General features: G+C 41.9%; 1 protein-coding gene across 1 annotated transcript in view; it reads left to right on the top strand.

Moving 5' to 3' along the window:
- The first annotated feature begins 622 nt into the window (after positions 1–622).
- LOC120539564 (otolith matrix protein) overlaps positions 623–15,774 on the top strand; it is a 117,942-nt gene continuing 102,790 nt past the window's right edge. The window contains exons 1-2 of the mRNA XM_039769795.1: positions 623–659; positions 2,101–2,237. Coding sequence (XP_039625729.1) covers positions 623–659; positions 2,101–2,237 — 174 coding nt within the window. The remainder of the gene's footprint in view (positions 660–2,100; positions 2,238–15,774) is intronic.

The following is a 15,774-nucleotide window of genomic DNA, read 5'->3' as shown; positions in this document are numbered from 1 at the left end:
AACACGGCCGCGACTTTATTAAGGAGGACCGGCTTCAAGTAAGCAATCCCCCCACAGCGGACGCGGCGGTGCAGACGGCCGATGGGGCGAGGAGAGTGAGTACGCAGGCACTGGCAGGACAGGGGCTGATGAGTGCCCTGGGTCCTAGCGCCCTGCACTCCAAGCCCGCGGCAGTCTCCCGTCGCTCTGCAGGGACGCAGACGGGGCTGGATTTGAGCTGTTGCCATGCTCAGACCCAGACCATCAAGGCGTCCAAGAGGAGAAGGAGGAACCGAGGGGTGAATGCCGGGTCCTCCGATAGGAAGGGGCGTCTCGCTGGGTGCGAGCGTCCGAAGGAAGGCCGTCCTCTGCAGAGGCAGAGGGAATCCCCTGGGCAGCTGGGCCCGCTGACAACAAGAGGACGGGCACGGAACCTGCGGTGGAGGACTCAAGCAGGCAAGTCGGGGGCTGTCGGAGGGGGGCAAGAGCACTGCCAGTACAGAGACCGACAGGACGCTTGGGGTGAGTGTCCTGGCAGTGCTTTTGGCCCTCCCTTTTTTCTTTTTACAGGTCCGAAGCCCCGACGAGCGCTGGAGCCGATGTCGTTTAGGACCTGCCCTCCTCGAACGGGCCACTCCGCGGGATGGCTCCCCGCCGGGAGGCCGATGATGACCCAGCTGGTGGGGACGGCGGGGGCGAGCGGCACAGACCAGAGGGGCACGTTTGCGTCGGAGGGGGTGCCGAACTGAGATGTCCCAGGGTGCCGTGTTGGACCCTGGGGACATAGTAGGACCCTCTCTGGGGATGTGCTGCCCTTTCAGGGAGTGTCGCTCGGACCCACGTGTCTTCGCTACCGGTGGGGCACTGTGGTCCCCGGCCGGAGCTGGAGCCTGGCCAGGATGCCCAGGAGGACCAGAGGAGGGCTTGTGCCTCCTCCAGACTGTGAGGGGGCGTCCGCCCTGGTTATGTGGGGACCCGTGGCCACCGCCAGGCGGCGCCCCGGTGCCTGAGGAACCCTGGAGTCCAGCACTTCCGCCACACCAGGAAGTGCTGGGAGAACAGAGACACCGGACGGCTTCCGGGTGCGCGGCACTTCCGCCACACTGGGGTGTGGCTAGGACTGAGTGCCGGGAAGCAGCTGGAGTCCATCCGGGTTCCCATTTAAGGGGCCGCCTCCCTCCAGTCAGGAGTGGATGTCAGGTGGAAGAGGACAGAGCTGGATAGAGGACGGGAGGTGGCCAAGAGAAAGGCACTAGAAGAGTGTGGCCTGGACATTGGGGAAATCGGTGCTGGAGGCACTGGGGTGTGTGAGTGAACATAAGATGTCCGTCTGCCTGTGTCCGGGTCCCAGTCCACAATGTATATATATATGTTTGTGTGTGTGTGTGTGTGTGTGTGTGTATATATATATATATATATATATGACAGCAACACTCATTACAATGACAATGTCAATCATGTTACGTTATTATTAAAATGTTTCCTTTTCTTTTTCATTACTTCTTTAACACACTACTTCTCCACTGCGAAGCGCGGGTATTTTGCTAGTATAATATCATTTAATAAAACAACTTTACTTCCAAGAGGGCGAATGTTCAGTAAGCAGCATTTAAACTAAAAAAGTTACATAAAACTTTGAACTATGATAGATATTATCAACAAATGGTTCTTGGGGCTGCTTAGTTGCAGGCACAGTACATGTTAACTACATTAATCCCTAACCTTAACTTCCATCTTAAAATTGCAGGTCTAGACGGGTAGTGACTTATGGTGCTGCAGCTCTGCAACTGAGTGGTATTACACGAGGGTGTGCATAATTGTGGTCATAATTCAGCTAAAGAGAAACAGTTTTCTTGGAACCAACTGAGCCCCTAAAAAAAAAAAACACGGCTTATTTAAGCGAGGCATCTTAGCTTAAGTGTCGATTTTATAAGTACATCTTGTAAAATGCCCCCTTTTAATAGCTGTAGTTAATATGATTATTGGTTATGATTTTCATGTCTGTCATTATTCACTAGGTTTTAATTTATTTCCCTGTTGGGTTAAAAAAATTGAAAACAACATTTTTTTTAACATAAAACTAATAGCTAATAGAATTTTTTTTCTTTTTGACTTTTTTAGTTACCTGGTGTGTCTTGTCAGATGCAGAGGAACAGAAGTGCATGAACTTTGCAGGAAACATCACAGGAAAGAGCAAGTTTAGCCGACTTTTGTGTACAAGAGCCTACAATAGTATTGACTGCATGGAGAAAATTAAGGTAAAACATTTTAACACCTTTTCTCAACATGGCATTAAATTATTTGGAAGATTTGAAATACTAAATGTAGAAATACCTTTTAGTAGATAATAAATTGACTGTTATCCAGTACACCTGTTATTTTAAATTTGGTAGTTATAATCTTTACTGACTTCCATTGTTGCGTTAGTACTTTGTTACTGCAGTGTTGTATCTTTAATTGCCACTGGTACTAAAATAATTACATTTACTAGTAGTATTTTGTCTTTCAGGGAAAACAGCCAAAGTCTTTCCCTATATTATTTTTAAAATGTATTATGAATAGTGTGTTAGCATTAATACTGTGGACTTATGTGGTAAAAATCAACATATTAATTAAAGAAAGAAACTTATCCTCTACTAGGACAAGTTGGATAAAACCTCTTAAAGTTAGTAATCGGGTAGGTGGAAGCTTGATCACTGCATCCTTTATTTACTCTGCAACAAATGCTGAAGAGGGAGCATTCATCACAGTAGGCCATTACAGAATTGTCAAAGAAATAACAGCAGAGGTCTATTTAATAAATAACTTAATTTACATAAGAGTGCTAATTAATGCATACATTTATTCTGATTGGTTTGTTGACTTACACCCAGTTAACTTATCTAAATAGAAGTCTATTTTATTACGCTCTTGTTCTTATATCTTTTAGGTTTTTGCCCTTGAAACCTCTGTGTATGTGACAACTGTCCAGATTTTTTGTTTACAGGACATCTGCTGATCTCTTAATCTGCTCTTAGGACATTGTGTGTATGACATCAACCTTTCCCTGGTACATCCTTGTATTTTTGTTTAGTTAACCATTTCAGTTGTTCTCTTCATGTTTGTAAAACAACTACTTATATATTTCAATGTGCACTGCAAACCAAAATACTTCATAGCTGATACCTTAAATCTGATGGTTTAGATAATAGCTGTAGATAATTTGTTTTCCTGAATAGAAAGTGTTATTAGTAAATCCATATTGGGGAGGTCGCCCAGGACCAGCCACAATCTACTGTACCTGCGATGCTGCAACTGTGAATCTTGCCTGATCGTCAGATTGGTTGCGGGTTTTTCTATTTTTTTTCTTTTTCCACGTGCTGAGGCTTGAGGCGTGCTGACGCTACAGGTTACAGAGAGTTTTTGGTGTTTTCTATGGTTTGAGTTAAATATAAAAATTACACTTTTCTCTTAAAAACCTTAAAAACATGGGTTTTGGTTGCCACTAAGGAATGATGCAGGGGTTTTTAAAGTTTTTTTCCCTTTAGAAAGTTTATTTTTGCCCACACAAGAACAAAAGTAGCTAGGTGTTTGGAGGTGCATTTAGAAAAGTTACTTGTACTTATATGTGCACTTGTTCTTGTTATCTGTATCTAAACTAGCATCGAGAAGGTAGTGTAGAAAGCAGTAGTAACCAATATCACCATTTGTAAGCAAATAACCCCACAATGAGGGGCCAATTAGGCCATAAATCATACATTTCTGTGCATAATCTATTGGTTTAGATTGGTGTGAACACTATTGGTTTATGAATATTTACAAGTGGTTTGCGTTCATACTTAATTGGTTTGCATGTGTGCAATACTTGTTTCATTCATATGAACTATATTGGTTCGTGTCCATATATTATTGGTTTGTGTGTGAACTATATCTATTTATAAATGCATACCACAGATTTGCATATGAACTACATTGCTTTGCGTGTATATATGACTGTTTCCAGTATGTTTGTTATTGGTTTGCGAGTGAACTGCATCAGTTTACACTCTTATGTTATCGGTTTGAACTTTATTGGCTTCCGTTCTGTGCCAGTCTAAAAATGGATTTGTGTTGGTGTCATGCGCATTTTATAATGGTATCATGTGGGTAATATGTTGGTTTGATGCTTGAACTCTATTGGTTGTATGTGTGTACTATGTCAGTTTTGCGTACAAAATATGCTGGTTATGTGTACACACACCCTATGTCAACTTTTTGCATGAACTACATCGGTTCTGAGTGCAAACTATATTGGTTATTCACATGATCTTCAGCAGCAATGGGAGGGGCAAGAAACAGGAAATCAACAAACGGTGGAGTCATGGAGCATTTAAAGAAGCAGACAGGAGACAGATCTGCGTTAAAACAGTACAGTATTTTCTTTTTTGCACAATACCTTTGTGAAAGAACTTGGTGGTAATAACTGCTATTTAACAGAATCTACCCTTGAGTCTGTAATGACTACAAGGCTGAAATTAGGTACGTATTTGGCCATATTCTTGCTAGCTTCCAGGTCCATGCTTGCTCGCAACTAGGCACTGTACCATTTCACACAACTTTTGAAACCAGCTACTTATTCTAAAGACAAAATATTCTACATTTGCAATTGATGCCTTTACCAACATACAACATTTAGATACTACTGGTTGCATTTCTTTAGTACAGTGCCGCCCGCACTGTACAGACAGGTGAAGGGACTTGCTTATAGTAACATAGTGTCAGTATCAGGACTTGAACCCATGAACTCAGGGTTTAAAAGTGCAAGGTCTTAACCACTATGACACAATGCTTGCACATTTACAATGTGTATATTAATTGGCATAATATAAACTTGTCCAGGACCGATTCTTTTGTTAAAGTCAAGTTTAACATTTTCAACCCATGCAAGTCCAAAATCTGAAATATTTATTTTTTCAAATAATGGGTCAGTTTGCCAATTAATGTACACACTGTTGAATATTTTACCTTGTTGTTAACACAGAAGAAAAAGCTGGTTTGTGAATAAGTAGCTTGACTGCAAGCTTATATGTAGCTAGGAGTGAATAAAAACTCAGCTGAATGCAAACCTAACTGTGATCATTTCAAATGTTAAAAATAATTACCACCAAGCCTTTTCACAAACATGCAGTGGCATGCAACAGTATTCAATCCCCTTGAAAGTCATCATCATTTTCTGCATGTCAAAAGATTTGTACATATATTTATTCATTCAGTATGTTTTCTTATTCTGTAATAAAAAAAATTCCAAAGCAAACCATTTTCTGTAGATATTTAACTGAAGAAGAAAAGCTTCAAAGTTATTGTCTACATAAGTATTTAAACCTCTGTACTTTGGAAGCTCCAGTTTTACACCAATGACAAACTGATTACAAAGGTGACAGTCATAATTAAACATAATGAGGTGCTACGTGTGAGTCCTTTCTATCTCTCTTTATATACAAATCTCCTTTTGTAAGTGCTGTAGTCTTTATTGAACAGTCACCGCAAAAATAAAGACAGAGGAGCATTCTAATGATGTGAGAAAAAAAGTTTTTGAAATGCACAAGATGGCAGGAAATGACTATGAAAAACAGCATTGAGTTTGAATGTCCCACTGTGCACTGTTGAGTCCATCACCAGAAAGTGTATGGTTCATCACAGCATCCAGACTCTTACTAGAACAGGCCATCCCTCAAAACTAAACATAAGTGTCTACTGGTGAGAGAGGCGACTAAAAATCCAACTGTCAATCTCAGATGTCTGCAATGCTGTTTGGCTGAAACTGGAGTGAAAGTGCAGGGGTCCACAATTTCAAGAACTCTCCATAAAACAGGCCTCTATGGGAGGGTAGCAAGAAAGAAGCCATTCCTTAAGAAGGTCCACATTAAATCATGTATGGTATTTGCCACAAAGTATGAGAAAGACCTAGTCAAGATGTGGGAGAAGGTTTTATGGTCAGATGAGACCAAAATAGGATTTTCTGGCCAGACTTCAAAGAGGTATATGTGGTGTAAAATGAATGCCCATGCCTCAAGAAACACCATACCTCGGGTGAAATGTGGTGATGGCAGCATCATGCTATGGTGATGCTTTTCATGTTCTGGGAATTAAAATCTTGTCAGAGTTGTAGGGACAATGGAGGAGTACAAATACCACACAATATTGCAAGAAAACGTGTCCTGTCTGCAATAATTCTAAAGCTCGGGATAAGATTCATCTTTCAACATGACAATGACCAAGGCATTAGGCCAAAGTGACACTGGAATTGCTCAAAAACAGAAAGGTGAATGCTTTGGAATGGCCAAGTCAAAGTCTTGATCTTAACCCTGTTGAGCATCTGTGGTACTATTTGAAAACTGCTGTTCAGAGGTGCCACCCCACCAACATAGAGGGTCTCTAGAAATTCTGCCAAGAATAGGGAAGAATCACTTCTGAACAATGTGCACACCTGGGGCATACTTATATACCCCAAAAGAATGAGGGTTCTTAATGCATACTATTATACTGCATACTGTTATTAGAAAGTATGTGTGTCTTGGACTTGAATACTTAATACTTTGGAGTTTTTTCCTTCAGTTAAATATCTAAAGAAAAGAGTTTATTTGGACTTTGGAAATGTATTGTTACAGCACAAGAGTTCATGTTAAACATACTGAATGGATAAATATATGGACAAATCATTCTTCAAACAGTAAATTCGGATGACTTTTAAAGGGACAGAATACTTTTGCACATCACTGTATATTTGTGAAAGGGCTTGGTAGTAATTATTTTTATTACTATTTTTAACAGTATTTTGCCTTAATTCTGAAATGTTCATGGGGCTGAAATTTGAAACGCGTTCGGCTGGCTTTTTATTCACTCCCAACTATATCCAGTATATGCTTGCAGTCAGCTACTTATTCACACTGGTTTTACAAACCAGCTTATTATTCTATTTTAACAGCAAGGCAAAATATTTTACAGTGTGTAAATTAATCGGTAAACCAATCCATTATTTGAAAAAATAAATATTCCACATTTTGGTCCTACATGGGACAGAGCAAACCGCCGCTGCATCTTAAAAAAAGTATGCCTTGTCAGAAAACTGTGAAAGGTAAAGTGGCCCAGTATGATGTAACTCATCCATGCAGGTCCTAAATGTGGTATATTTAACTTTTCAAAGAATGGACACATTCTTATGTTAAATTATATACACGCTGTACGTTGGGACATTGTTGTTAGGGCTTTGCATTTTCAACCCTGTGTTTATCAAAAACAACATTTATTTATATAGCACATTTTCATACAAATAATGTAGCTCAAAGTTCTTTACATGATGAAGAAAGAGAAAAAAGAATAAATAATTAAAATTAGGGAACACTAATTAACATAGAATAAAAGTAAGGTCCAATGGCCAGGGAGGACAGAAAAAAAAAACTCCAGATGGCTAGAGAAAAAAATAAAATATGCAGAGGTTCCAGGCCACGAGACCACCCAGCCCCCTCTAGGCATTCTACCTAACATAAATGACCTCAATCACTCAGGGTTCTCATGGAAGAATTTGATGATGATGGTCATGTTTACTTCAGGCCTATAATCTATCAATGTAAGGACATCATGGTGCTTTCATTTAGGTGGTGGTGGTGCAGATAGCCACCACAGAAAACCAGAAAAAGAACAGAAGAGAAAATAGGGGTTAGTACGGATTTTGGAGCCACCATGATAATTAATTGAATATACAGAGCATCAGGATTTAACTAAGATGAAGCTATCAGAAAACCATGTTTAAAGTAATGTGTTTTCAGCAGTGTTTTAAAGTACTCCACTGTATTAGCTTGACAATTCTTATTGGCAAGCTATTCCAGATTTTAGGTGTATAACAGCAGAAGGCCACCTCACCACTTCTTTTAAGCTTTGTTCTTGGAATTCTAAGGAGACACTCATTTGAGGATCTAAGGTTACGATTTGGAATATAAGATGTCAGACACTCCGATATATAAGATGGGGCGAGATTATTTAAAGCTTTATAAACCATAAGCAGAATTTTAAAGTCAATCCTGAATGACACAGGTAACCAGTGTAGTGACATTAAAACTGGAGAAATGTGGTCAGATTTTCTTTTCCTAGTTAGGATTCTAGCAGCTGCATTCTGCACTAGTTGCAAACTATTTATGTCTTTTTTGGGTAGTCCTGAGAGGAGTGTGTTACAGTAATCTAGTCGACTGAAAACAAACACGTGAACTAATTTCTCAGCATCTTCCAAAGACATAAGAGGTTTAACTTTTGCTGTTTCTTAGGTGAAAAAATGCTGTCCTAGTGATCTGATTAATATGCGATTTAAAATTCAGATTACAGTCACCAAATACCCCTAAGCTTTTTACCTCCGTCTTGACTTGACTCCGTCTTGGCATAAGAAATGTAACCAGTAGTAACTAACTCTTGTATGTTGGATAAAGGTGTCAGTCGTAAATGTAGAATATTTTGCCTTAAGAATAAGTAACTAGTTTGCAAAAGCTGTGTGAAAAAGTACAGTCACGGGTTCCAAGGAAGCATTTAGCTGGGAGCAAATAAGAAGAAGGCCAAATACATACCTAACTTCAGCCTTGTATTCCATAAAGACTCAAAGGTAGATTCTGTTAAGTCCTTTTGCAAAGGTATTTTGTGAAAAAGAAAACACTGCACTGTTTTAATGCAGATCCGTCTCCAATCTGCTTCTCCTCATGTTCCATGACTCTACAGGCAGTTGAGTTCCTGTTTCCTCCCCCTCCTATTGCTGTCGAAGATCATGTGAGCAACCAATATATGTACAATATAGTTCTTAAGCAGAACCGATGTAGTTCATACACAGAGTAGCATCACTTGCAGAGCCACAGCACCATACATCATGCAGTTGTAGAGCCGCAGCTACAGACCTTCGTTTCAGGACTGACTTTGTAAAATTACTTTTGGAAGGTTTTGGCAGGTCTCAACAAAAAAGAAGCTGCAGATGAAAAAAAAACTGCTTTATAAGGATTATAAGACTAATGACTGCAAAGTGAACCTTAGAGAGTTTGAGAACATGACAGTGTAGCGGCTTTAAAATGGTTGCTGATGATTTGAAAGAAGACAGACACACCAATATCCGGATTCTGCCGTTTATTCTGCAATAACGTCATCCAACTAAAAGACAAGCAGTAAGGGGCACAATCAGCACACACAGCGACAGGCACTCTGATCTCAAAAGTGTCATCCAGCTTTATATATATATATATATATATATACATATAGTGACAGATTAAGTGCTTGCTCGCACCCTTGCACCCTCAGACACCACGTCAGACACCAGATAAAAGTCCAATAATAGGATTTATTATAATAATAAAGTGCACAAAGCACGCTCCTCTCCACAATTCCCAATAAACAAACAATACACCAATAACCAAATCCTCCCAGATGCTTAGCCACCCTGCCTCCCAACTCAGCTCATTGTCTGGGAGTTCCCATGATCCTTTTATACTCCCTGACCGGTGGTGTTCCTGCCCAACAGTCCACAAGTCCTTATTCCTTCCGGGTCAGGGTAAATAGTCCTTTTCTCACCCCGGAAGCCCGTCGCTCTTCCTATAACGAACTTCCGGGTCATAGGGCACAAAGAACTCTTCGGTCCTCCCTGCAGCTCCCTCTCGTGGCCCCCATGGCATTCAGCAGGGCGGTGCATAAAAACTCCATTATCCATGATGCCCTGCTGGTCTTCTGAGGACCTCCATGCTGCAAGGAGGGCTCCACCTGGCGGCTTGGGGGTATTGGCCGGGATAAACAGCCGGCCATCCTCCACAGTATTCCCCCCCCAGCGTCGAATTATAAAGATTCGGAGCGGCCTGCCCCGAGAGGGAAGTCTTCCTCCAAGAGGACGTTCCGGTTGAGCCTTGATTAGTCCGAATATCTTGGTCCCTGGAGAACCTAGGGGGAATATTATTCCAATTCGATATCTTGTCCCCCTCTCTCCAAGGACAGTATCGCCAAATGTGGCCCAACCTTCGGCAGCGGTAGCACTGCCTCTGTCCTCCTGGTATTCTCCCCCTAGGGGACTGAAAACAATAAGGAAATGTTAGGTCCGCCCCTTCTCTTGCTGGGAGAGAAACCCCTGCCGCCTCTAACAGTGTTTTTTCTCTTTCTGCTTCTATACCTTTCTTGTCAGGAGACCCCCGTTTTATTTTTGGGATCTCCTGCTTAATCTGGGGCTTGTCCACAGTCTGAGTCTCTCTATTATGTAAAGAGAGACCCTTTACTGTTTGCACCCCTTTACTTTTACAAATTACCGGTGGCGGCGTCTTTAGGGCTGTCTCGCTCCGGGAGTCAGCACTGTGTAGCTGCCCCGGATCGATTAGCCCTTCCGCCACCACTCGGTTATCGCATCGCCTCTCTTGTAGAGCACGCATCCACTTGGCACCCGCTATGGATTAAACGCGGGCCCATGTCACTCTGCGTCCCTATTTCATTATATACGGTACCGGCTTTACCTACCTGTACCGCCAAATCAATTAAGACAGGAGGCTCCCGAGACAATCACCGCAGGTACTCATTTAATTTGTTCATAGGCTTTTCAGCCGCTCCTCTCAAGTCTGCAACGATCGTCTGGATTGTTTGCACCACCTGTAAAAATCTGTGCACAGGCTGAAGCAGCTTCTCCAGCTCGTGCACGTCCAAAAAATTACTCAATACAACCGGAGGCATGCTCAAGCCATCATTAGCCTTACCCTCCGGCTGGGAGCCAATAAACACGGCCGCTCCTGGCACGTGCTCCAACAGGTCCCGCAAGGGAGCCTGGGATTTGGAGTTCTTTTCGGAGGACCGCGGTGCCGCTTTTGGCTGACTGCGATCCATCTGTATCAATTTGTCGACGGACCGATCAGTCATTTCCCGGGCCTCCTTACCTTTTTGTAGGGAGAGCAGTGCTTCGCTCGTCTCCCTTTTCCCCTTCGGAAAAACCAAGTCCGTCTTTTCTTGGGCGAAGCCACAAACAGCTGAACATGGAACGTCACCTTCCTGGAATCCTTCGGGGTAGGTCACGTGTCCCTTGCCGGCACCCGTAATGCGGAAGTCCTTCGGGTTGCTCGTTTGCCTGAACGAGAGCGCGCCATCGCCTTCGGGTTTGTCTTCTGCCTCCCGCAGAGCCTTCGGATGGACATCTGGGAGGTATGTACATGGGACATCATGTTTTAAATTAAAAAGATTGTAAAGTACATTCCCAGCACATACCTCGTCGGAGACGTCTTCCTTCGGAAATCTCTCCCGAAACTCGTACCTGCTCCATGGCTCGTCTTGAGCGCAGGCAATGTCGAACGCTAGACCTCCGCTGTTGCTGGCGCTCTGCTTTGTCTTCTTCTTCCCCATTATGGACTTAAAGATAGGGTTAGTGGCGATTTTTCTGCGTGTCTTGACGCTGCCTTCTTGGGGTATTCTGTCCACAGTAAATTTTTTAAATTCAGGTCCTCTGCCAAACTGACGGCCAGAGAATCCTGCCGGCTACGCCAACTGTGACAGATTAAGTGCTTGCTCGCACCCTTGCACCCTCAGACACCAGATAAAAGTTCAATAATAGGATTTATCTATACTAATAAAAGGCAAAGCCCTCACTCACTCACTCACTCACTCACTGACTCATCACTAATTCTCCAACTTCCCGTGTAGGTAGAAGGCTGAAATTTGGCAGGCTCATTCCTTACAGCTTACTTACAAAAGTTGGGCAGGTTTCATTTCGAAATTCTATGCCTAATGGTCATAACTGGAAGGTATTTTTCTCCATTAACTGTAATGGAGTTGAGCTGGAATGGCGTGGGGCGGAGTTTCGTGTGACATCATCACGCCTCCCACGTAATCACGTGAACTGACTGTCAACGCAGTGTGTAGAAAACCAGGAAGACCTCCAAAAAGCGCTTAAGAAAACATGCATTATATAATTGAGAAGGCAGCGAAACAATAAGAAGCGAGCGAGTGACATATACTACCATATTCATGAGTGCTGCTACCTCGGAAAGAAAGCAAGGTGTAAACCTAAACTTTAAATTAAGTTCATAGACAGGTTACCGCTGGCGTTTCACATGCCCACAGGTAATGCGGGATACAAGTTTAATGAGAGGACGCAGGATATAAACGAGAGTTTTGATCACTTTGTAACTAAGTTAAAATTGTAGGTGAAGGGGTGTGCTTATGCAAATTCCGAGACTGTGTTTGTGGGGGATTGACAGTTAAGGCGGGTGGGGGAGTCACGTCATCATCTCCCCGCCCATTCATCCCATTTCACTCTGAGCTGAGCTCTGCAGCTAACGCCGTCTTCCGAAGCAACTTCGTCAGACTGCCACCAAATACTCACAGAAAAATCCACAAGTTAATACACACGCTCTCTCTAGAGTTTCTCCACACTGAATCCTCCAGGCACTACTTACAAAAGGTTACATTGACAATCGTGTTACGTTATTTTTAAAATCTTTCCTTTTCTTAGCACAAGCACAGCTGAGAAGCTTGATGCATGTGCTCCATAACGTTAAAAATAATGCATTTAATCACACTTTGCATTACAAGCAAAGGGAGCTTTTGTCAATGCATGATTTCCTGGTACACCGATTACATTGATCAGCGCATCCCGATTCATTTTACCCTCGCACCACCTTAGTTTGAGAAGAAGTATGAAAAATATGAGGTTAACACAGAAAAACAGATCACCAATTCAAGCTTTATGAATAATCGATTCGCCATCAATAATTGTTTTGGTAAAGCCATCCTCCTTCCATTTTATAATTTTTCCGCCATTAGCCATGATTAAATGAGCGGTAAATAAAGTAAGAGCAAAGCGAGGTGACTTATTTAGGCAGGCATATATATGACAGCAACACTCATGACAATGTCAATCATGTTACGTTATTATTAAAATGTTTCCTTTTCTTTTCATTACTTCTTTAACACACTACTTCTCGCTGAGGCGGGTATTTTGCTATATATATAATATATGAATTACCTCCAAAGAGCGCTGAGACTTTTGATATCATGAGCGTGTGTACAAAAGGGGTCTCCTGCCCAGCAAAAGTCGAGCAGCCAGCGCGTGCATAGCTGTGCCGCCTTTGAGGCGCTGACTGCGCTTCTGCCTTAAGTCAAAGTGAGCACTTTTAATTTTTTCATCCTCCCCTGCGCTATAGCCCAGACAAGTGCAAACACGGGACCCCTTTTCTACACCACGGCAAAATAATATTAAGGCGATTCACACTTTCTTTTGCACGTATACGATTATGAGGTCCTAACTCGGATTATGAACACGCACACGAGTGGAGGACTGACAGTGCCATCACAGCCGATTAATGGCGGGGCGTCTCACCAGTCTACACAAGACCCACGCGACTGTCCCCAAAAGGCGATCATAGCGTCAGCGAACACATCTCTCTATACTATATAAAAGAAAAGGCAACTTTCCTTTCTTTACACCTTTTTTCCTTTTATGCCAAACCAAAGCCTTTCTCTCTTAACACTGCAGAGGACACAAAACTAATTTTCTTTAAATGCCGGTAAGGCACATTACCAGAGGCACAAATTTGAGCGTTCACATAGAAAATGTAATTTCTATACCACAGCCGTCGTGTAGCGCCTTTCAAAAGGGATCTACTACCGAGAGATGATCCATATACATTTTAGCTGCTGTTAGTTACTTACCTGTTGTGTTACACAGTCTTTAAAATGTAGTTTACCCACAACCACTCCAGTAGTGCTCAATGTACCTGTACTTCTTAAAACGTTAATGTTTTACTGTTTAATAACTTATAGACTATATTTTATTATTTTTCCCTTGCACTCAGTGACCAAAGCTATACACACACATATAGACACATATAAACATACACACAAGTATATGTATGTGTATATATATGTATGTATGTGTATATATATATATATATATATTGTAAAGGACCGAGAGAGACAGTAGCAAGGGTTGGGGTTTTCCGGCCCCGTATATTGTACAGTTAAACAAAAAAACAGGTCAAAATCATAAACTAAACAGTTCATAATCGCGGCGCCGACTCCTGGCGTCGCGGCCATTATTGGGGAGGAGCGGAAGTGGAGGAATGTCGGGAAGGACGCAAGGGAGGATGGGAAGGATGACGTCAGGGCAAGATGGCGGAGGAAGGGCGGAAGTATCGCACTGCGGTCATCCATGCCTATGGTGCAGGACGGTCTTTTTTCCTATGAGGAAGCAGAGGGAGAAAGTTAATACCCCACCATTCCCTGGCGGTGGTTTCCCAGGTGCTGTCGAATCAATCCATGCCTCCTACTTGCAGCGTGCGTGACAATATACACACACACCCCTATCTACATTATATATATATATATATATATACACATACACACACACATATATATATTTGTGTGTGTGTATGTATGTATGTGTGTGTATATATGATGTAGATAGGTATGTATATATATATATGTGTATATGTAGATATGTATATAGATATGTAGATATGAAGATATGTATGTGTATATATATGTATATATATATATGTATGTATGTGTGTGTGTGTGTGTGTGTGTGTGTGTGTGTATGACAGCAGCAATCCAAGCTGTGAGAAAACAGTAAAAAGGAGGCGTGTCAGACGTCGTGGTACATTTTCTGATGCAGCTACCGAAAACAACTTCGTGACGCTGCCGCCAAATACACAAAACAATTACTTTGACAATCATGTTACATTATTTTTAAAATGTTTCCTTTTCTTTTCATAACTTCTTTAACACATGACATCGCTGCGAAGCTGGTATTTTGCTATATATATATATATCACAGCGACACTCATAACAGTGACAAAACAATTACATTGACAATCATGTTACGTTATTTTCAAAATGTTTCCTTTTCTTTCTCTTTCCCTCTTTAACACACTACTTCTCCGCTGCCAAGCGGTATATATATATATATATATATATATATATATATATATATATATATATATAGATAGAGATATATATATAGATAGATAGATATGAGAACAAGATATATATATATATATATATATAGATAGATATGAGAACAACACTCATGTCAATGACAAAACAATTACATTAACAATCATGTTACGTTATTTTTAAAATTTTTCCTTTTCTTTTTCGTACCTTCTTTAACACACTACTTCTCCGCTGCAAAGCGCGGGTATTCTGCTAGTATATATATATAAGGCAAAGCCCTCACTGACTGACTGACTGACTCACCAGTAATTCTCCAACTTCCCATGTAGGTAGAAAGCTGAAATTTGGCAGGCTTATTCCTTACAGCTTACTTACAAAAGATAAGCAGGTTTCATTTCGAAATTCTACACGTAACGGTCATAACGGTCGATAACGGTCGACAACGTCCGCCATGTTGAACTTTCTTATTTATGGCCCCATCTTCTCGAAATTTGGTAGGCGGCTTCCCTGCACTAACCGAAACCAATGTACGTACTTATTTCGGTGGTATGATGCCACTGTCGGCCGCCATATTGAACTTTTCAACAGTCTTTGTTACTTATGGGCCCATCTTCAAGAAATTTGGTACACTGGCTCCCAATGCTAACTGAATTCTACTTACGTACATATATACGTCCATAGCCTGCAGCTCGGTCACCGTGTGAGGCGGCGTTGGGTCCCCCATCCCAACGCCTCCCACGTTGTTGGCTGCCTGCCTATATAAGGCCATCCGTCACTCCAGTCTCTACATTCCCTTCATTGCTTCGCCATGGGATTCACATCTCCCTACTGATAACTACAGCCTTTTTGTTTAATCCATGGCTTCTCCGCTGTTTTATCGTTTATAACAATTAT

This window comes from Polypterus senegalus, chromosome 1 (assembly GCF_016835505.1).
Source record: "Polypterus senegalus isolate Bchr_013 chromosome 1, ASM1683550v1, whole genome shotgun sequence".
Lineage (NCBI taxonomy): Eukaryota > Metazoa > Chordata > Cladistia > Polypteriformes > Polypteridae > Polypterus > Polypterus senegalus.
This window is presented reverse-complemented; position numbering and strand designations above follow the sequence as displayed.